The sequence below is a fragment of the Pipistrellus kuhlii genome, unplaced genomic scaffold, assembly GCF_014108245.1.
Source record: "Pipistrellus kuhlii isolate mPipKuh1 unplaced genomic scaffold, mPipKuh1.p scaffold_m20_p_11, whole genome shotgun sequence".
Lineage (NCBI taxonomy): Eukaryota > Metazoa > Chordata > Mammalia > Chiroptera > Vespertilionidae > Pipistrellus > Pipistrellus kuhlii.
Window position 1 is genome coordinate 19,186,581 of NW_023425416.1, and position 23,125 is coordinate 19,209,705.

The following is a 23,125-nucleotide window of genomic DNA, read 5'->3' on the forward strand; positions in this document are numbered from 1 at the left end:
TACAGGCAATGCAAGGGAACAGGCGACCCTGCCTTTCCCCTCTCCCTGTTCACACTGAGAATGGGAAGGGATCTGACTCCAAACCAACAGGAAGGGGAGGGGGCAGGAGCGGAGGCTCCAGACAGGCCACACAGGCCTGGATGGCTCCAGTGACAGCCCAGCCTGAGACCTGGGCTGCCCAGCATGTGCTTCCCAGTGTGTGTTGGTGCCTGTGGTTTTAGGGGAGTGTTCGGATTCCACAGCTGCTCCCAGGCTCCGCCCAGACCCTTCCTGTCTCAGGGCAAAGAGGCAGAACCATAGTGACGGTTCGAATCCATCTCCAATGGCTGGTCTGCTTCCTCAAAATTTCACTGTCTTCATCTCTAAGAGAGATAGTAATACCTACCTGGCACAAAAGAAATGCTCAGTTAACTTGCTCAATGAATTATTGTTGCTGTAGTTATTAGGAAAAGACAGGTGAGAAAAGGCACCAAAATGTGCACAGCGGTTGATTCTGACCATCAGGACTGTGTATTTTTTTCCCTCCTATTTTTCTGTACTTTCTAAATTATATACAATGAGTATTTTACTTTTGTCACTTGGAGAGAAAAGAACATCACAAAATTTATCCAAAACATATATCAGAAAAATGAGATTCTGTATGTGAAAGGACTTCGACAGTGCCTGGGAGAAAGTTATTAATAGTGAATGTTTAAGGAGATGCGGCCGAGTAGAAAAACAAGCATGATATTTGCAAGAGAGTAATGAATCTTTGCCTTTTAATAAAGCTATTTCTTATTCCAAAATGTCAAGAGAAGAAGGCACCAAAGCAAGTGTTCAAATGCTGTGGCCCAGACTGAGGGAGATGTTTAGAGGGGCTTAAAGGACCCGTGCTCCCTGCCCCAGAGTGTAATGCAAAATTACAAAGAAGGGCAAAAGCAACCCAAGCATTCAACAACAGATGAATGAATAAACAAAATGTGGTCTGTACATAAACAGAACATTATTCAGCCTTTAAAAGGAAGGAAATTATGTCACATGCAACAACATGGATGAACCTTGAGGATATTAGGCTAAGCAAAATAAGCCAGTCACAAAGGACCTGTACTGTGTGATTCCATTTGAATGAGGTCCCCAGAGTAGTCAGGTCCATAGAGACAGAAAGTAGAATGGTGGCTGCCCAGGACTGGGGGAGCTCAGGGAGGAAGAAGGGGGGAGTGATTGTTCAGTGGGTACAGAGTGTCAGTTTAGGAAGAAGAAAAGTTCTAGAGATGGATGGTGCTGAAGACGTAGAAATGCCACTAAGCTGCACACTTAAAAATGGTTAAGATGGTACATTTTATGTTACGTGTATTTTATCACAATTTAAAGATATACAAAAGGGAGAAAAGAGATTAAACACAGAGGCAGAAGGAGCAGGTCTGGTGCGTTGTAGTAAGTCTCTGGTCTCCGGGGGCTGAGGGCCATTTGTTGGAGAGATGCTCCAAAGAGGGAAACATCTGGGGAGCGTGGCAGAGGAAAAGGGCTGCAAAGTGGTCCTGCCCGCAGGTGAATGCCTCCCGGGGAGGCTGTGGCTTCTGCCTGCACTAGGAGAGTTTTGTAGCTGGAGGACTCAGAGACCCCACACACCTGAGAGGACCAGGCCTCCAGGAACGCAGCACGTGGGGTGTAAGAAATTAGCACCGAGAGTCTGTGTGTCTCAGGTAAGTAATAAGGCAGCATGGGCCCCCAGGGAGTAAGGAAGAGGAATGCTTGAGCATCCGTTCCATGGAGAAGAAATGTTGAGGTCCTTGTGCTGAAGGGATTTGGAAGTGGACTGGCTGACCCTGAAGGACAAGAGAACTGGACAGAGCCAGGATGCCCTGAAGGGAGGTGGGGAATCACCTTGGCCCAAATGGAGGCTAGCTCCCACAGTGCCTAGTCGGATGAGAGTGACAGCAACAATTTACTGAGCACTTACTGTCTGTGAAAGCAGTCTTCTTGGGATGCTGATGTATGCCCTACCGCATCCTTATGTGGAGGAACTACTCTCTCTTCACCCTCCACAAAGGAAGACTGAGGCTTGGAAGTGTAGTGTCCTGCGGACCCAGGGCCTCAGAGGCAGCCATCCCCCCTCTGATGAGTCCTTGCCTCCGTTCAGCTTTGTGGCCAAGTGCTCACCCACCCCACCGCCGCCTCCCCCTCGCCCCGGACCCTGACCCCTTCTCACTTAAACTGGTGCTCCCGGGAGCTGCGGATCTTGGAGGAGAACCGCTCAGCCAGCTTCTCCAGGCTGCGGGAGTACTCCAGCTCGATCTCAGCCTTCCGGCGGAAAAACTCCTGGAGGTCCTGTAGCAGCTGCAGCCTGGACTCCGACTGCTGCTCCAAGCATTTGAACTGCTCCACCAGCTGCGTGCGGATCTCTGCAGGCAGAGGCAAAGAACGGATGGGACGTTAGGCTGGTGGGGACCACCCAGAGCCTCTTGGGTCATTGGCACAATGACCTGGCACTTGCCAGGGTTTGCCACATGGTCTTACCCAAAGTCAAACCACTGCATATTGCTTCCAGCATTGTTATTTCTGCCATATCATCTAGTAAACTGGCTCACTTTTTTTTTTTTTACTCAAATGAGGTTATTTTAAATGAACAGTTTTATGTCACTATAGTAAGGGGAAACTAGGACCGCTTGCCATCCTGATACATAAAAAATTAATTCAATGAAAACAAGTATTTTGTAAAGACTAGAGATGACTGCTTATCAAAGGCCCTAAGCCTAAACTGCCCGCTACCAACAAAAGAAAAACAGGAACATGAGTGGTGTTAAAGAAAGGTGTTTGGGACTGAGAAAGGGCTGAGAGAGAATGCTTTTTGCTCTTGGGTTTCAGTGTTACTTAAGGCCATGCCGGTGTTCCACTCTGAATTATCTTGAGCTCCATGCATAAACTTCTCAGGTACCACTAGAGGAATGCAGCCCACACGTCAGGAAATACTGACGGAGCAAACCGGGCAAAAGTTCAAAAGCTAGGGGTGAGGGTGGAGACTGGAAGGTAGTGGAGATAAAAACCACAGCCTGGGTATCCCAGTAACCACAGCCAGCCTATTGTCAAGCCCACAGTGTTGTCACTGCATCAACTCTTTCCCAGCCTTCCATGAGCTGCTCAACAGATCAGTCTCCCCACAGCACTCTGCTCAGTGCCCTGCTCAAATCAGCCCATGGCCCCCTTTGCCTGAGTATTAAACCCAACGCCATAAAATGGATTCAAGGCCATCTACCACCCAACCCCAAACCTAACTTCTTGGGATTTGCCCCCAGTACACTGTAAAACCATCCAAATCAGTTTCCGAAATGCCCAATCCCTGCATTAATGGGCACCCTGTCTGAAAGGGTGGTGGCACCATCTTAGCATCCTTGAGAGAAGTGTTCTTCAAAGCAGCCGGCCCTTTGTACACGAAGCTCCCCAAAGAGCCGCGGGCAGGAAGAGCTCTAAGGGAACCAGCTGGAGACCTGTTTCCATCCCCACTCTTCTGCTCTGCCTGAGACTGTGGCTCAGTCTCAATGACACCACCCCTTTTCCCACTTCTCTCTTCATAGCAGGCCTTCTCCCTCCTTTCAGAAGAACAACTTCTCCCTCATCCGGAATCTGACTATGGTACAGAGTTCCTACATGTCAAGATGTCCGGGCACCAAAAAATGGACCATGTAGACTGCTGGTCTTTAATCTAGGGACCTTGCTACCCGAAATGCAATCCATGGGCCCACAGCGATGGCAATGCTGAATCTCAGGCTCCAACCCAGCCCTTCTCATCAGAATCTGCATGTTAGTAGGATGCCCAGATGGTCCTCATGCACCTTAATGTATGAGAAGCACTGCCATCAATTTCCCTATCCCCTGCATTATAAGAAGTGTTTCCCATACTATCTTACTTTTTTTATGTTTAGTTGTTATTTATCAAATTATAAATCGTTGATGGTATTTTAATGAATTGTATGATAAATCAATCCAAAAGAAATATAACTTAGAGTTTTGGGGTCAAAGGAAATTTTTTAAACATCCATTTCCATTCACATACATATTTTGGGTAAAAAAAAATATATGATAGAGTAATCAATAAAGTTTTTCAATCATGAAAATATAGTAAGATAAAGTTCTGTGAAGGAAGTAGAAGGGAATTAAGAGTTCAAGAAGGTAAAGAAAGAAACAATGAGCCAAAACCGGTTTGGCTCAGTGGTAGAGTGTTGGTCTGCAGACTGGGGGGTCCCAGGTTTGATTCCGGTCAGGGGCATGTACTTTGGTTGCGGGCACATCCCCGGTGGGGGGTGTGCAGGAGGCAGCTGGTCGATGTTTCTCTCTCATCGATGTTTCTGGCTCTCTATCTCTCTCCCTTCCTTTCTGTAAAAAATCAATAAAATATATTTTTTTAAAAGAAAAGAAAAAAGAAAGAAACAATAAAAATTTCTGACTTGTGCAGGTAATTTTTGATGAATGGTGGTGGATACTAAGTGTATTCCCATGTTTATCCTATGACCTGTCAATTACACTCTTGGATACAGACCCAAAAGAAATCAGTGTTTATGTCCACAAAACATTTAGAGAAAAGAAAAGTCACAGTATCTTTACAGCCAAATGTTAGAAACAACCCAAAATGCCCATTAAGAGTAGACAAGGGTTTTTAATATGAAACATTCATTCAATGGAATACTGTGCAACAACAAAAAATGTACTGCTACCTGCAGTGACACGCTTGAATCTCACAGACCTCATGCTGCTCAAAAGAAGCCAGAACAAAGGAAATCGTGCAAAACTAGTTTATGCTGGTATATATAATGATATAGGGATAATAGAGTTCAGAGAAATGTCACCTTTGGGGGGAAATTGACTGGGAGGGGGCACAAAGCTGCCTCCTGGAATGTTGGATGTATACCCACCTCTATCTGGGTAGCCAGTACACTGATAAAAATTAATTAAGCTGCATGCTTAAGATTTGTTCATTTTATTGTATATAAGTGAAGTTTCAATAAAAAGGAAAAATTAAACATTGCTATGGTATTTAGCTTCCATTGGATGCATGTAAGAGAGCAGTGTAATTTTATTCTACAAGGTCAATATTTACAATATGGCAGAAATTGTATTCTTTGTAACTAAACTTATAATGAAACTTTTCAGATGTCAAGTTAAAATGTGTGAGGCAAAGAGACTTTTTTTCTGCCAAAGTTCATTTAGAGGGTAGGCAAGCAAAAGTTTTAAAAATCAAAATCATTGCTTTAGAGTCCATGTCAAACCCTGCTCCGCCCAGACATTCAGGACTGCTCAGCCCTGGTGACCCTCCTCTGAACTCCCGTGGTACTTAAGTTAGTCTCAGACCACCTCCTGCTGCTTTTTAACTCTTTCATGAACACATCTTATCTGCCTGGGCTCCTCAACTGAAATTTAAGCTCTGAGGGTGGATTCTCCCAGCACGTATGGGCCATCAGGATATAAATATCTGTATAGCAAATTACTATTTACCTTTTCTAAGTGCTTTCCCCCCAGAACATTAAGTACTGTGATTATGGGAGTCTTTTCCAATACAAACACACACATACTCCCACACATACCACACACACATATACCACACCTCACACCTACCACACACACACTCACACATACACACCTTAACCACACACATTATATAATACACACACCACACATATACACCACACACACTCATACACCACACACACTCATACACCACACACACCACACACACTCACACATATGCATAACATACTTACACACAGAACACATATACCATACACACCAGCTGTACCACACATCATGTCACATACCACATGCATGCATACACACATACCATATACCACATATACACATCACATAACACACACACTCATACACAGCACACACACTCACATACCCCATACACCACACACATACATACCACATATCACTCATACATACACGTCACACACTTATAAACAGCACACATACCATACACACCAGACATCCTACATACCACACACCATGCCACATACCACAGACATGCACACTATACACACTCACATATACACACCACATACCACATATACATTATCATATAACACACACATACAGCTCACATCACACACTCGCACACAGCTCGCACAAGACATGAATATTATTGTTATCCATTTGTACAGATGAGGAAACCAAGGCTCTGTGTAAACCAAAACCAGGAGCTTGTCTGAGGTCACATTTTGTTCTAGGAACTATAACAAACTATGCAGGTACACCTATGACATGGCCTACTTGTAGAACTGGATTGAGATGTCTTTGTTCCAAGGGCAAGCCCTGCCATATCAGCACATAATTATAAAAATGCTTCCCAAATAGTTTCCCACTCACTTTGAGACCATCCACTCTTCAGCGTCTCAGAATAATCCTACTAATCCCCAGCACTTCCAGAGCACACATCTGTTCCAGGCTTGTGCTGAGTTCTTCCGATGTTCTTCTCATACTCTGCACAGCACCACTAAGGTGGGAGCCACATCAGATGAAGAAATGGAGGCTCAGAGGTAAGCAGCCTCTGGTCTTAGCAGCTGGGATGTGGCAATTAAGCTAGAAATCAAGCCCGGAGCTTTCAGATGGGAGCAATAACCCTCCCGACACCCCATTAGACGCCTTATTAAGAAAGAAAGAAAAAAAAAAGACTTTAATCCATCTGCAGTCAACCTCTTGCACCTTTTTGGTAACAAGATGGTGGTCTAAAAGAGATAGTATTTATCAGAAATGCTGCAGCCGCTGCCTTCCTCCATTACAGGACCTAATCAGGAGCCAACGTTCTCATATTTTAGAGGAAAAGCTCATAAATCACATTGTGATGACAGAAGCTGATTTGGAAGGAGCAGCGGAACCTCCCCCAGTTCACACAACCAGCTGGAGCCTTCCAGGCGGGGTCGCATAAGGGACCTCTTGCAGCTTGGACGCCTCAGAGTCAAGTCTTCCTAGCAGGAAGCGGTCCTGGCAGGAGCCCTGAGGGGATTTGATTACCCATCTCTTTCTTTCTAACTCCCTTCCAAGTTGCCCCTCCTTGGGGCAGGCACAGATTTGGTTTTTTCTCCTTGAAAATTTCAAAAGGAGCAAGAAAATAAAATAAAACACAATTGCTCCCAAGGCACAGACTTCATTCAGCACACGTTCCCCCAGGGAGCCGTTCCAGTCACAGCGCAACACGGGGTGGCAGAAAAATAAAAGGGAGGGGAGGGGGAGTGGAGATGGGGACAGGGAGGAGGGAGGGCCCTCTTGGAAAGTCCAGAAAGGCTTTGATCTCAAAACCTTAGAGCTGAAGATGACCTCCTTGAAGGTCTAGGGCAGACTCCTGGGTTACAGACAGAGGCATGAGGCCCAGAGAAAGGGCAGAACTAACTGTAAAGCACAAACTTTCCCCATGTCACCCTCCTGATAAAATTCTCCATGGCTCCCCATTGTTTACAGAATCACAGCCAAACTCCTCTGACATTCTTCATAATGCTCCTGCTTACTCTCCAAGCAACAGTCTCACCAAAGACCGCTGAGCCTGCATCAGACATGCCACTCATGGCGATACCCAGGGCAACCACATGACAGGAGAACAAGTTTCCTTGCACTCCCTACCCCAACACACAAGCCCAACCTCACTGTCAGAGGGCACAGATCCAAGGGAATGAGGAATTGTATTTTTTTAGTTAATAGGCAATTTTAGGTTTACAGAAATATTAACCAGAATGTAGAGTTCCCATATACCCCTTCTCCTTCTCTTGTACATGTCCCTATTATTGACATTTTACACTGGTGTGGTACCCTTATTACAACTGATGGACAATATTGATACATATTATTCACTAAAGCCCATAGTTTACATTAGGGCTCACTCTTTGTGGTTTACATTCTAGGGTTTGAACAAATGCATGATGATGTATCCATCATTAGAGTATCATACCGTGTGTTTCCACTTCCCTAAAAATCCCCAGTGCTGCACCAACTCATCCTTCCCTTCCTCCTCTCCCCAACACCTGGCAGCTACTCAACCTTTTGCCATGTCTTTATAAATTTTCCTTTTCCGGAACGTCATGCAGTTGGAATGGTACATTATGTAGGTTTTTTAAGCAAGCTTCTTTTAATTAGCAATGAGCATTTAAGGTTCCTCCACGACTTTTTGTGGCTTGATAGCTCATTTCTTTTTATCACTAAATAATATTCCGTTGACTGAAATAATATTCAGATAGTCTATTCTTCTACTGAAGGACATGTTGGTCATAACCTGAGCTATCCTGGGCAAATCACTGTGGCTCCCTCAGTCTCAATTTTTGGCAATTATGAATGTTTTGTGCAACTTTCTGTGTGGATAGAAGTTTTCAACTCACTTGGATAAATACCTGTTTATTAATTAATAAACTATAGTTAAGAGCAGTTTTAGGTTACAGGGGAAAAAAAAGAGAATTTTTGATTTAGATAGGAAATATAGGAAAACTCAAAAGGTAGAAGGGGTATAAAGAGAAAAGTCTTTCTCCAACCCCTACCCTCCAGCCACCTGGTCTGCCTGTAGCAAGGCAACCTAATCACCAGGTTCATGTGCACTCATCCTGAAATAATGGCATATTTCAAGTATATTAGTTCTCTTTTTATGCATTGTTATAGGATATCACTCACAGCATTCTGTACCTAATCTTGCTAAGACTACTGGGGAGATTAGTCCATATCATTTTATAAAGAACTTCCTCATTCCTTTTTATACCACTATAGAATTCCACTGTAAAAATGTTTAACTCAACCAGTACCTTTGGTTGAATGGTTTTTTTAATAATCATTTACTATTCCCAACAAAGCTGGAGTGAATAACCACACACAGCCTCATTCTGCACATGTGCAGGTACATCACCTGTGTAAAGTACAAGTGCCAGATCCAAAGACACCTGCAATAGGATTCTGAGCCTGCTGAATGAGGCTGTGTGTGCTTCTTCTGAAATAGTACCAATTTGACTCCCACCAGAAATTAATGAGAGGGTCACAGGGACTATTTGAAAGGAAGACATGCTAGGATTTGCTTAAAAATAACCTTGGGTGGAGGGAAAGGGGGTGGTTAGGATTATGGGCAACACAAGGTTGGTCTTGTCTTTTGAAATTTAGTTGTAGTGATGAATATGGGAAAGAGGCTTGCTATACTATTCTCTCTACTTTTGTTGTGTCTGAAATTTTTTCATAATAAAAAAGAGAGAAAAGAAAGGCAGATAAAGCCAGAAACTTGACACAAAGCCTGTGGGTCTGGTTAACAGGCCTGACCAGTCAGGAATGCCAGTAGCTTGTCCCCAGAGGCCTCTGTCCCCAGCCTGTGAGGGCTGTCCTGGGTTAGAAAGAGGGGCCAGAGTATGACCCCAAGAGCAAGTTTAAATGCTGTTCCCCAGGCCCCAACCAATTCTAATTCTCAGACCCTGTCCTGGGAATGAGGTAGCTTTTCTGACCCCTCCTGAGATGGTGAGTCTGTATTTGTCCTGAGGATCAAGATCGTGTGAGCGTTTGGCCCCTCTGCCCCACAGAGGCAGCTGGGGTATACTGCCCAGTGTAGAGTTTCAGGAGCTAACAAGGGGGGTGAACCATTAGGTTACAGACTTTTATCACGTCTGTGCACAATCATGCCTGGTCATTACCACATCCAACGAGGCGGGACTATTATCATTCCTATTTTACATGTGGAGCCATTGAGCTCAGGGAGCCACAGTGATTTGCCCAGAATAGCCCAGAGAGTGGCAGAGCCAGGGCTCAAATCTGGAGTAAGAGGCAGACAGGCACCGAGGTTACCCAGTTTCTAAGTCAAGGTGCTTTCCCGAGGGATCCAATGCTTCTCCTGACCCTCTTCACCTCCTATCTCTCCCTGCACTCCATCTGTCACCTTGGTGCCGTTCTCACTGGTCCTGGCTGTCATCATCCCTGTGCATCCTAACCTTGACCTCAAGCTCTCCTGTGGTGGAAGACACATCAGCTTGGTCAAACAATGTAGCAGGCTCTGGGTTTACCTGCCCAGGGAGTTCAAGTCCTGGTCCTTCCACACGGTCAGCTGGCAAATTTGTTTCCTCATTTCCCTGGGCCTTTGTTTCCTCAGTAAAATGGGGATAATAATAATCTATCTCGTTGGTGTGAGGATGATAAATAATCATTCGATAAAGCTCTCAATACAGCACTTCGTCTATTTTTAACACTGCACAGTCCAACACAGTGGCCACTCGCCAAATGTGGCTATTTGAATTGATTTTTAAAAATGCATTCCTAAGTCACACTTGCTGCATTTCAAGTGCTCAAAAGCACATGTGGCTAGTGGCTACTGTATTGCAGAATATTGCAATCGCTGGAGAAACTTCTATTGGACAGCACTGTATTACAGGCTTAATAGAGGTTAGCTGTAATTATCATTTATTGTTATTGCTTTTTTTTATGACCATTTTTCATCTCCTCAAATGGAAAATAAGATCCTGAAAGGCACAGATGGCGTCCGTGTTCTATGACTAAAAATATGTGCAAGACCCCTCCAACAAAAGCCGCGTTCTGGGGTCTGTAATGAAGACACTCTCGCTGCCACCAGCCCAACTCCCAGCATCCTGAAGGGCTCCTCAAGGGGCCCGTTGCTGCCCAGCTCCAGCCATAGGGGAGGGCAGTCGTGTGGCAGAGTGGACAGATCCACAGAGCCTGGACTCCAGCTGCTGCATGAGGTGAAATGTCATCTCTGCCAGGTGATGAGCTGTCCCTCTGTCTCCCCCCATAAAAGGCAGTTAACTATACTCATCCCGCAGGGGTACAAGGGTCAGACTAGCAATAATGTAAGTAACGTGCCAGGCACCTAGGAGGCCCTCAGCAAACAGCCTCCACAGAGAGGTGGCACACACACCCAGGCTGTGGGGACATAAGAAGAGCACATACTCACAGGCTTTGGGGACATGGAAAGGGCACACGCTCACAGGCTTTGGGGGCATGAGAAGGGCACACACTCACAGGCTTTGGGGACATGGGAAGGGCACACACGCACAGGCTGTGTGGACATGAGAAGGGCACACACTCACAGGCTGTGTGGACATGGGAAGGGAACACACTCACAGGCTTTGTGGACAAGGGAAGGGCACACACTCACAGGCTTTGGGGACATGGGAAGGGCACACGCTCACAGGCTTTGGGGACATGGGAAGGGCACACACGCACAGGCTGTGTGGACATGAGAAGGGCACACACTCACAGGCTTTGTGGACAAGGGAAGGGCACACACTCACAGGCTTTGGGGACATGGGAAGGGCACACGCTCACAGGCTTTGGGGACATGGGAAGGGCACACGCTCACAGGCTTTGGGGACATGGGAAGGGCACACGCTCACAGGCTGTGTAGATATGGAAAGGGCACACGCTCACAGGCTTTGGGGACATGGGAAGGGCACACACTCACAAGCTGTGTGGACATGAGAAGGGCACACGCTCACAGGCTTTGGGGACATGGGAAGGGCACACGCTCACAGGCTTTGGGGACATGGGAAGGGCACACGCTCACAGGCTGTGTGGACATGGGAAGGGCACACACGCACAGGCTTTGGGGACATGGGAAGGGCACACACTCACAGGCTATGTAGACATGGGAAGGGCACACGCTCACAGGCTTTGGGGACAGCAAGCCTGGACTCCAAACCTGGTTTTACCCTCTTAATAGAAGTCACTTCAGCTCTCTGAGTCTGTTTTCTCATCTGTAAAATGGGGAATAATAATACCTTCCTGGTGGGTTTGTCAAGAGACTGGTATGCATATCAAGCAGCTGGCATGATGCCCAGTGCGGAGTAGATAAGCGATAAACAGCAGGAATGAGCCATCACGGCTGCAGTAGCCAGGCAGATTAAGCACGGAGCAGCCTGGGTGTTTCCCAGGCCCCTCTTGTTCCCCCCTTCCACAACCCCGGGGGGAGGGCTGAATTACTTGCAACCATCCCTACCGTGGGCCTCTTGGGCTGGGTCCCCTCCTCCTTCCCCAACCTCTCAGCAAGCTGGGCCCACGTTCCATTCCTTCTCTGGGCTTTACACAAAAGGCTACGCGTCCCCGCCCCTTCTCCCAGGCTCCCGTGTGTGAAGAGATGGTTTATTGTGGGGGCCCTGTGCCCCTGAGGGTTCCTGGACTCCATGCCTTGCAGGAGAGCACCAGCTGCCAGGCCAGGCGAGACACAGGCGCTTCACGCCGTTTCCCTGGCAACCACTGCCCGCCCACCCATGCCAGCCACTGTCCCTGCTGCCTACACACTGGGTGGAGCCAGTCTGGTAACTGGGAGCAAGGTTTTCCATGTGTCCTCTCTACAGATGCCATCGGTTCCTGGACCCTTGTATTGTTTAGCTCATAAGGCCAAAGACCCCTGCCAATAGCATTGGTTATCCTTTATTAATCTTGACCAAGCTAATTCACACCCATTATTGCTTCTACCTCAAAAAAGAGCTGCAGGGAGAGGGTGGGTATTACACCACTTTACAGGTGGGGAGATTGAGGCCCAAGAGAAGAGAAAGGACCTGCTTGAATCACAGGATTCCAACTTGAGCTGGCTTGACCCTGCCAGGCAATGCCCTGGTCCAGCTCTGATCTCGTGGACCAGAGGGAGTGAGCCCTAGCATGGGATTGTTAAATGGGTGTCTGGGTGATGCAGGGCCAAGAAAACAGACTTGCTGAGCTGAGAGCCTGGCCTTGAAGCTGTGTGACCTTCAACAAGTCACTAACCTTTCGGGGCCTTGGCTTTCTCATCTGCAAAATAGAGAGCATAACAGCCGACATTTACAGCACCGAGTGCTTCCACAAACTGTCTCCTTGTTAAGCAAAGCAGTGAGCATTACGCCACAGTCTTAGGAGGAACTACACTGTTGTCCTGTTTGCAGAGGAGGACGCTGAGGCAGAGAGGTAAAGTGACGAGCCTAGCTTCACCCAAACATGAAGAGATCTTTGGGCTCCAAATCTTGTTCCTCTTGCCAGGAATGGTGTTCCTGTGCGCTTGCCATGTGTATTAGACCAAGTCAGCCAAGTTTTTACAGTGTGTCTTTAGTTGTCTCACAAATCTCAGGGTAGCAAAAGCCAGGCTTAGCACAGATAACCAAAGCATATCAACTCCCTGTGCTTCCCTGAAGCAGATATAATCTGCCTCCAACTTTATTGAGGGGAGAGGAAGCACATACCCTGGGAAGAAACTGGGTGAAATGACTGGCATTTCCCCCTCCATTCCTTACCACCACTCCCTCCCCCCAGAAGGAAGCACAGTACATGGGCTAGTGTTTTTTGTGTTGTTGTTGTTTTTTTAATATATTTTATTGATTTTTTACAGAGAGGAAGGGAAAAGGATAGAGAGTTAGAAACATTGATGAGAGAGAAACATCCATAGCTACCTCCTGCACACCTCCTACTGGGGATATGCCTGCAACCAAGGTACATGCCCTTGACCAGAATCGAAACTGGAACCTTTCAGTCCGAAGGCTGATGCTCTATCCACTGAGCCAAATCGGTGGATAGGCTAGTGTTTTGAAAAAATAAGAGTTATTTAATAATAGTGATCATGAAGCTATCAACCAGGAAAAATCTTCCTCTAGGTAAGAGGAAATGATCTGAATCCAAACACACTGACTAACTAGCGCTGGATATACATACGTGGCTGAAGAGATGGGAGACAGGAGATTCCCACCTCCCACCGCGGCCCAAAAGCAGAGACCCAGCTCTGCAGCCCCAGGAGCACCCCACCTGGATTGCTAATCCAGTTTCCTTTGAGCAGAAAGTGAGAAGCGGAGAGTGTGGGGAAGAGGCTTTGCCCACAGCATCTGTGCCATGTCCAAATAATAGCCATTCCCTCTCAAACAGAAGTCGAAAGTCCTCTCCCTGCCGTCCTGATGTTTGGTGAGATGCAAAGAAGGGTCAGAATAAGGCCACGCCTCCTCCTACTAGAAGCTCTGACTTAAAATGGGCCGTGATCAATTTCAACACAATGTTAATATTCACAGCGTTGCTGCCCTGTGGTCCCTGAAGAACCAGACATGTTTAAATGGGAAGAGATCAGAATTCATTAATGCTGAATTTCCAGCTGCGTCCTCTGACAGAGAACGCTTCTTTTTATGTTTTCAATCCACCATGCTCTGGAAACATCTAAGTGCTTCCCAAACTTTAGAGCCACTTTCACGTTTCCTCTCTAAAACTATCTGTTCTGTATTTATTTAATATGTTTCTTTAAATCGCCTTGCATTTTTCATCAGATGATTCATAGTATTGCCATAACTGGAAAAACACAAATCACTCACCATTAATGGAAGGAAACTGTTAAAAATAAATACAATGAACTACAAAATAATGTTATTAAATTCTGCCTAGATTCTGTAGCTGAGATCTACTTTCTTTTTGATAGGCATTATTACTTACCTAATATGGAGAGAAACAAGAAATTTTTTTTATGTCAATATCAATGGGCCTGGGAAGGCCATGGTTGGGCCCTAGTAAGGTAACATCACCTGTAGGGATGATAACCTCAAATAACCCTCAGGGGTAGGCAGGAATCAAAAATGTGACTAGAGAGACCTGGTATAAAACAGACATATATCAGATCTGATAGAGAGCACAGATCTGACCAAATATATTCAAATTCACTCTTGAGCCAAAACTGGTTTGGCTCAGTGGGTAGAGCATCAGTCTGCGGACTGAAAGGTTCCAGATTCGATTCCCGTCAAGGACATGTACATTGGTTGCAGGCACATCCCTGGTAGGGGGTGTGCAAGAGGCAGCTGGTCGATGTTTCTCTCTCATCGATGTTTCTAGCTCTCTATCCCTCTCTCCTCCTCTCTGTAAAAAAAACAATAAAATATATTTTAAAAATTAACTCTTGAATGATAATGCTATATCTGCTAAACAAAAACACTATATAAACCTCAAGCTTACGACTCCAGAAAACTCTCCCAGCAAATGTTAGTGCCAGTCCTACTGTACTCAAACCCAGAGCGGGGAAGCCTCGACTCACTCTGCCTCAGCTGTCCCCAACTTGACCCTATTAACTCGTGCTGAAATGACCAGCCCAGGCAAGAGCTGCTAATCTTTATTGAGAAGGTGCCTCCGGCCATGTGTGCATTCACCTGACAGTAACAGGATGCAGGATGAATTTCCTGACCTTCTGATGAGAATGCCACATGAAAGAATATCCAAGGCCACAGTGAAGCTCAAATATTGTATGCACATTGCAGCTACTGCTCAGAAGGCTTGCAGTGGGATGGAAAGGCACTACCTCAGGCGTGATTTATATTTCTGAAAGCCACGTGAGTTATTGCCCATTACTTCATTCCCGCAAATTTGCAAATTATTGCCAATTGATTTTGGAAAAGAGAAAAGGAGAAACAAAAAGAGGTCTGATTTCGGGGTGTGTGTGTGTGTGTGTGTTTAAATTTTCAAGGAGATCAGTGAGTGGAGGGCTAGCTCTTGGAAGGGGTTTCATTTTATACTGCAGGGCAAGCAAGTCCTTACAATTATCATTATCAATTCTGTCGTCAACAGGTGAACCTTCAAGAGACACCCTTCAGGAGACCCTTATGCCTTTGAGGATAGATGAAGGGCGGCAGGACATAAGAAAAGGTTTCCAGAGAAGTGCTTCTCAAATGTTGTATCCAACAAACTTTTAGGAAAAAGCCTCAGAAAAAAAATACAAAATCGTTTTAGTTGTCTAATGGCTTAATAACCAGTTACAAGTCTGAGTGCTGACAATGTACATGCTGTGGTCTGGAAACTATTTCATACTCAAGCATGGGCTTGAAAAAATAAGTTCTGGGTTCGTTCCAGCTCTGCCTCGAGGCATTATTAACCTCATCCATAACCTGGGCTTAAAGATACCTACCTCAGAATTGTGGTAAAATCAAATTAGGAAATATATACATTCATGAGAGAGTTCTATAAACAGTAAAAAGTTTTACAAATGGGCGTGATTCTTCATCGTGGTATAATTATTACCCATTACCTGCAAATTAGTACAGTGTTGCTTGCACATCGCTGACTGCAACACTGACACAAGATTAACCGAAGAGGAAGGGGTTGCAGCCCCCTTAGCAGACCCAACATTCTCCCAGAGTGGTAGCAAATTTCAATGCTCAGGCTGGAATCCAATCATTCATGCCTGGGTTCAGAGTGAGCACTTACTACCCCAGTGTAAATCTGTTTGTCTTTTTAATGTAATATGGAACTCTCTGCCAAACTCATATTTCATGTCTTGACCAAAGAGAAAAAACACCTTGTGTTTATTATCTTGCCACTAGCAGCATAGTATAGTAGTTGTGTGTGTTTTCTGTGCCCTACTCAAACAAAAAAAATATATATGATCACTAAGTGTGGTGTGTTGGTGTGTGTGTGTGTGTGTGTGTGTGTGTGTGAATTTATTGGGGCTCACAAGGCTTGGGGAAAATAGCTTTACTATCCTCGGTCAGTTGGCCAGTCGATTGCTATTGTGATCCTACTCTAAACCAAGTCCTGGGCCTCAAATTCTGCAGAAAGTAGGGTCATTTGATTAAAGTCTGTTTCAGCATTAGGAGCTTATTGGATGTCAACCAAATGGGCCATTTCTTGGTCTCACACACCTCTGTGCCACGTTTGGACATAAATCAGGTTATATGATCAACAGTCCCATAGGAATCACTCGCAGCCAAGGTGCCCACCACCTGCACCAACTACATGGAAATGAACTCTCACCCCTAGCCCTTCCCCTTCCTCTTCCCTTGGCCTCCACTAATTTCTCCCTAGCACTGAGGTTAGCTGCTGGTGCAGCCTGCTCAGGCAAGAACACAACAATAACAGATTCTAACTTCCAAAGCACGGCCTGTTCCCATCTTTTCAGCTCACGTGCAATCTCTCTCCTAAACGAAGGAGGTTGCTGTGGGTCAGCTCATGGGGGAAATGAATGGATAAAATGCCATCTAATTTTGCGTTCCAGTGTCCAGGACCAGGCCTTTTGGATCCTGAAAGTAGTTCATAGTAAGATATATATAAAATATTAACAAGGAATGTAGCAGAAACAGGCCAGAGATGCTGATTCCTTTTCCAGTGTCTGTCTTTTCAAAGGTCGAGGAGCCATGGGCAAAACTGCAATCATCACAAGATGAGAATTTCCCATCTCCCACAGGAAAGGGATGTAAGAGACCTACAAACACCATTAGGGAGGGTGATGGTCTTGGTGGGGTCCTAATTTCTGAAAATTCTAGGATCCTTAGGGATCACCAAAGCCAGCATTTATCCCAGGGAGTCCAAGAGACCCCTGAGCCTATGAGATGCTCCCCATTTCTACCCTGAAACTTGTCCCCCCACCCTGAATATTCCCTATGTGAGGAAATGGCACCTCTATTCCCCTACTTGGTTGAACTAGAAACTTGCCATTACCTTACCTCTCCCTTACCTCCAGGTCTCCATCCCATCCACCATCAAGTCCTTTTCATTCTCCTGCCTTGACACTTCTAAATTCATCCATTCTCTCCATGTCCACTACCACTACCCTAGCAAAAGTCCCCATCATCTCAGACCTGGACAACTGCAACAGCTTCCTAAACCAGTGCCCTCATCACTTTTGCCCCCCACCCCACCTTCTAATATTTCCAAATCAATCCTTCTTTGGAAATAAAAATCAAATTCATGTCACTACTAGCAAGTCCCTATCCTTCCCACTCTCCATCTCCAGCTTAAAATCCTTTGATGGATAGTCATTCCTTTTAGGATAAAGACCAAAATATTAACATACTTTTAGGATAATAGACCAAGCCTTAATGTGACCTAAAAGACTCTACATGATGCAGTCTCTCTATGCCTCCGAGGTCTTGTGTGGTCCCAGCCTTCTCTCTGGTGCTTGAACATACCAAGTTCTTTCCTGCCTCAGGGCCTTCGCACTTGCTATTCCTTTACTTGAGATGCCCTTCTCTTCTCTCCACTTACCCTCCTATTCCATCTTCCTCCTATTTATCTTCAGGTCTTGGGTTTGAGGAAATTTAATGCCTCATGGTGTTGTCAAGGGCATTAAATGCGATTATGTATATAAAATGCTTGGTACAGTGCACAAGTATTCAATGGAATGTTACATATACATTATACATGTTCAAATCTGAAACTTTATTCTTATTCATATCCATGCTTGCTTGCTTGCTTTCTTCTCCAAATCAAAAGCTTTATCTTCAACTCTAGCAAGCCTTTCAGAATGCTCAGAAGGGAGTTAAGGTTTTTCTTGTTTCTACCTAGTCTTAGAAATCTCACAGCTACTTTCCTTTCTCTCTATCTCATATAAGCTTTATGTTTCACTCAAATATTCAAAACCTCCCTTCCTCTTAAGGCTAACTTCGTGTCTCACTTTCTATTTCCATATTCAACATTCATTTATACATTCAGCAATATTTATTAACATCTTCCAGGCTCTGTTTGAGGACAGGAGGATTCAGCTATGGTGATGACATAAGACCTGTCCTGAGGAATCCAATAGAGACTAACATATACACACACACAAAATCACAATACAATGAGTTAGACGAGTAGTACGCACCAAAGTACTAATGTGCACACTGAGGAGGAAGCAGGACCTCTGCAGGGGAGATGGTACAGGCCAGAGAGATCAGAGAGGCTTCCCTTGGCATCTGAGCCTGGCCTTGCAGGGTGGACAGAAGCTCAGCAAGTGAAAGGAGGGCAGTGAAGGCAGCAGGCATAAGTGAATGGACCGAGGCCCTGAGATGTGGAAGCACATGGCATTTTCAGGGACAGGCAAAGGGTTCAGCAGGACTGAGTGAAGAAGTTTGGAAGATGAAGGAGACACTCAGGTGGAAGGGTTCCTTAGAGCCATATGCTGAATGGCCTCAAAAGCCAAGGGGCTTAGACTTTACTCCAAAGTCAATGTTAGAGAAAACACTGGTGGCAGCATGGGGGACAGGTAGATTGTCACCAGAGGAGATAGGACATAAGGAGACAAGTCAGGAGGCTCTGTATACCACAGTCAGGGACACAATTGAAGAGACATTTATTGAGGTCCTTCTACAAAGCAGGCATTTCATGTAATGACAAGTCCTGGTTTACTAGCTTTCTCCAGAACCATGTGGTGCCACAAGGCCAATTTCAAATGCTATGTTCCTAGTAGTGGAGGCCACAGAGAGCCTTTCCAATGTCCAGCTCAGAGTCCTTCTCTAGATGTGGTTGGTGGGATAAAGGCAGTGAGGTGCTGCTGCTGTCACAACCTAGGCCAGGGGTTGGCAAACTGTGGCTCGTGAGCCACATGCAGCTCTTTGGCCCCTTGAGTTTTTAGCAAAGGCCAGCTTAGGAGTACCCTAATGAAGCTAAAAACAATGTACCTACCTATATAGTTTAAGTTTAAAAAATGTGGCTCTCAAAAGAAATTTCAATTGTTGTACTGTTGATATTTGGCTCTGTTGACTAATGAGTTTGCCCACCACTGACCTAGGCAGTTCCTAGCCCAGGCTAGAGGAGCAGGGCAGACAACCCAGCATCGATTTGCACAGTCAATTTCATATACCTATGAAAAGGAAGTCAGTCTGGGAGAAGAGGTGGCTTCTAAGTAAAATATAAGTGTTATATTTACCCCTCACCTAGTAAACTCCTACTCACACATTCAGGCCCAATTCAGATGTGCCCTGGGAGACACCAGGAGATTTTGGCAAAGTGAGAGGGAAGGGTTTCTTCCAAACTTGGGCTCAGAACAGGGATGGCTCTGGGGCAACACAGACCAGAGGGAGCACGGTGGCAGCAGAAAGGATGCAACTTGAAGAGCACCAGGGCCAGGGCCTGGAACAGAAGTGGTAATCCCAGGAGGGCACCCCCAGCAGGGGCCAGGAGGTGATGTTTCCCTCCTGAGTGCCCGGCAGGAGGCAGACATTAACTGCAGCACAAGCAGACTTGCTCAGGGCACACGTGAGATACCTTCTGGAAGTTGAACCCTTTGGGGCCCCTGCCTGGATGACCCCTACCCTAGACATGAAGTCACAGCAGCCACCAGAGAAGTGGAGTGAAGGATCAAGAATTGATCAGTCTTGACTCAGATTCAAAACCCATCTGCACATGGCAGTTTCATATACCTGGTCTCACCTAGTGCTGAGCACAGACCTAGAGGAGCTCATGGGTGAGAAAACTAAAGCTCAGGTGATGAGCTCCCTAAGGCTGGACGGCATATGCTGCAGCCAGAATCTGAGCTGCGGACTGTGGGAGTCCAATAAGGCGTGTTCCCCTTGAATCTCAGCCTCCTTGGCTTGTCCCTCACCAGTATGCCAGAATCCCCAATTCTGGGGGCAGAATCCCTCGCAGGATAAACCCTCCCCGGGAAGATTCCAGGCACGGTGATTCATGAGAGAGGGAAGAGGAAAAGAACAATGTGCTGTCAGCGAGAAGCACTCGAGCGCTTCCTTTTGCGCTTTGGAAATTGGACCCTCCCTGAGCCAGGTGTTTCCACACAGCCAGCCAGAGTGACGATGGCCTCAGGAGAGACAGGAGACGTGAAGCCTGAGAAAGAAAGGTATGCAGCCTGCACTTGAGCCACAAAAACAGATGACATGCTGCAAGCCGGAATCCATGTGGGCTCAGATGGGCGCCCAGGCCCTGAGAATGTATTACCATTCTCTGGCTTCTCCCTCCCACCCTGTAAGACCTAGCTTTCAAACAATCTCCTGGAAGACCTTGAGTTCCCCTCCATACTCCCCACCCCTCCAGCCCTGTGACTGTCTCTGGAACCAGAGAGGGGCTGTTGTTCTGAGGGGTATTTCCCACCAACACCAGTGGGAGAAACGCCCCCAGATCCAGCTTAGCTGGGGTGCCCACATGAACTTCCCATTAGCATTTCGGAAATGTTACATTTGAGATACCTGCTTCATTTCCAGAAACACAGACTTTTGTCTGAGGAGATGACCAAGTAGGTCTGGAAAAAGAAAACACCCCAGGGAAAGCACCAACCCTAGGATCTCTCTACCCTGGGCAGACAATAGAACCATCACCAGCCATTCTACAGGCAAACTTCACGGCGCTCATGTAGAAAAAGAGTACAGAACAAGTTTTGCTTGTCATTTTCTTGGTCTATGGGAACATCTTTACAGAACAATTTGCTCCCAACTGTCTCACCTCCTGGGGAGACTGAGGAAGTGCCATGTGGTAAGGCCAGACTTGTCAAATAGCTACTTTGGCAAAGGTGGTCCTATATCTAATAATACCTTATGACCAAATAATCCTTGGCACTTTTCAAAACCCATTTATATCCATTATTTATTAGATCTCACAACAGCCTCTAATTCACAATGGAGAACCTGAGCTGTTGGAAGCCTAGAATGTGGGGGTGGCAGGTGGGTTCCTATCTCGCTGTCTCCCCTCTTCCCCACACTCCTTGCCGGTTCTATTGGGTGAGTGCCCATGGAAGAGCAATCCTGCTTCCCACATCACAGCACTCTGCAGTTTATAGTCCTTCCTGAACTCTGAGTGTGGCTGAAGAAGGGGGGGGGCGGGGGGGGGCGGGAATAAATTCCTTGTAATTACGTGAGATGACCAGAGATCATCATTAACATTTTCCAGGTGAGGAAACTGAAACTCATAAATCCATTTGACATGTGTATCTTCCCTAAGGCCCCAGTGAGTTATAAACTATAACCCAAGATTTTTGATGCACAGTGTGGCAGATTAATTGCATTAAGAAACCCAAACTTCTTTAATCCCTCCTGTTTCCACAATCTTTGCCGTGTGACTTTACAGTTCTTCTCTCATTAAAGAAGATAAATCTATTTACCCACCCCTTCAATCTGAGCTGGCCTATAACTTGCTTTGACCAAGAGAAGGTGGTATACTGGTTCCAGCCTGGGCCCCAAAAGACCTTGAGTATTTCATGCCCTTACCATCACCAGGATCACATGCCTGGATCACCAGGATCACATGACTGTGAAACACAAGGAGTGGAGCTGTGCTACCGTCCTTGCCCTAGTCTCCCCAGGCAAAAACAGCTAACCTCAGACACGTGAATGAGCTCAGCCAAGATCAACAAGCTGCCTAGCTGACCTTCAGATAACTCCAGAAACATGAGCAATTAACACTGGTTACCCAATGACCCTGAGGTTATTGGGTTGTTTGACATGCACAATTCTTTGGCAGTGGTCGCTAACAGATACATAGCACCTATTTTCATCCATTCATCCACCTATCCATCCACTTATGTCTCCATCCATTGATTCAATATATTTGCTGAATGCCTACTATGGGTCAGCACTGTGCTAGGCACTGGGGATACAATGGTGACCCTTTACTGTCTTCACGGAGTGTGCAGATCAGGAGGATGAACAAGTAAGATGAACACTGGGGGCACAGGATGGGTGAACTTGACTGAGATGGGTGGGTGATGGGCGGTCAGGAGGGCTTCCTGGAAATTTAAAGACTGAAGAGGAGCCCATGGGGTTTGGAGGGGAGTGTCAGAAAGAATGTTCCCAGCAGAAGACACAGTCTGGTAAAGGCCTGATGAGATAGGGAACTGGCTGGCTGAAGCCCAGAAGTAAGAAGATGGGACAGGATAAGGGAGTCCAGAGAGGCTAGCACCATGAGGACCCAATCATCACCCCAGGCCCTTTTTCCATATTTATTTTCAAAGCCAAGTGAATCCAGAAGAAGAATTAGGAATCATTTCCAGGCACAGATGGAGAAGTGAAGGCAAAGGCCATCGAACATTTCCAATGCACACTCAGCAGGGACAATGCCAGGGGGGCGGGGAGGGAGCCTTCTGGGCAGCAGGAGGGGTTCTTGCATTTCAACTACAAAGGGCATTTGCTACCTGCCTAAAGCTCACAGTAGGACCTGAGTCAGGGAACAAAGGCTGGAATTGACAACACTGGATAAAACAGCCAACTTGGAGGCCGGGTGGAGAGAGAGCACAAGTGGTGAGCACAGGGGCAGGCAAAAGTAAGTTTACAGTTGTGAGTATGCAAAAGTTACTCTTGTATTATTATTATCCTACCTTTGCCTTACCTCTGTATGCCTCACCTCTATGGAGAAAAAAAAGGGAAAGAGAAAATCCCAGAGAAGCTGTATGTTAGTGGCATTCATTCATTCATTCATGCATTCATTTGTTCAGCACAATGATCACATTCTGCAAGTCCCCAACCACATGCTATGGAATTCGAGGAGTTCACATAAGAGTTAGATG

At 46.1% G+C, this 23,125-nt stretch overlaps 1 protein-coding gene across 6 annotated transcripts in view; it reads right to left on the minus strand.

The window, feature by feature from the left end:
* The window catches only part of SRGAP3 (SLIT-ROBO Rho GTPase activating protein 3), a 219,984-nt gene that overhangs the window by 104,805 nt on the left and 92,054 nt on the right, over positions 1–23,125 (minus strand). For all 6 annotated transcript variants that reach the window (XR_006741097.1, XM_045579123.1, XM_045579120.1 and 3 more), the window contains exon 2: positions 2,189–2,381. Coding sequence is in view for 5 of the 6 variants with exons in the window: in XM_045579123.1 (XP_045435079.1) it covers positions 2,189–2,381 (193 nt within the window). In the remaining variant the exon portion in view is untranslated. The remainder of the gene's footprint in view (positions 1–2,188; positions 2,382–23,125) is intronic.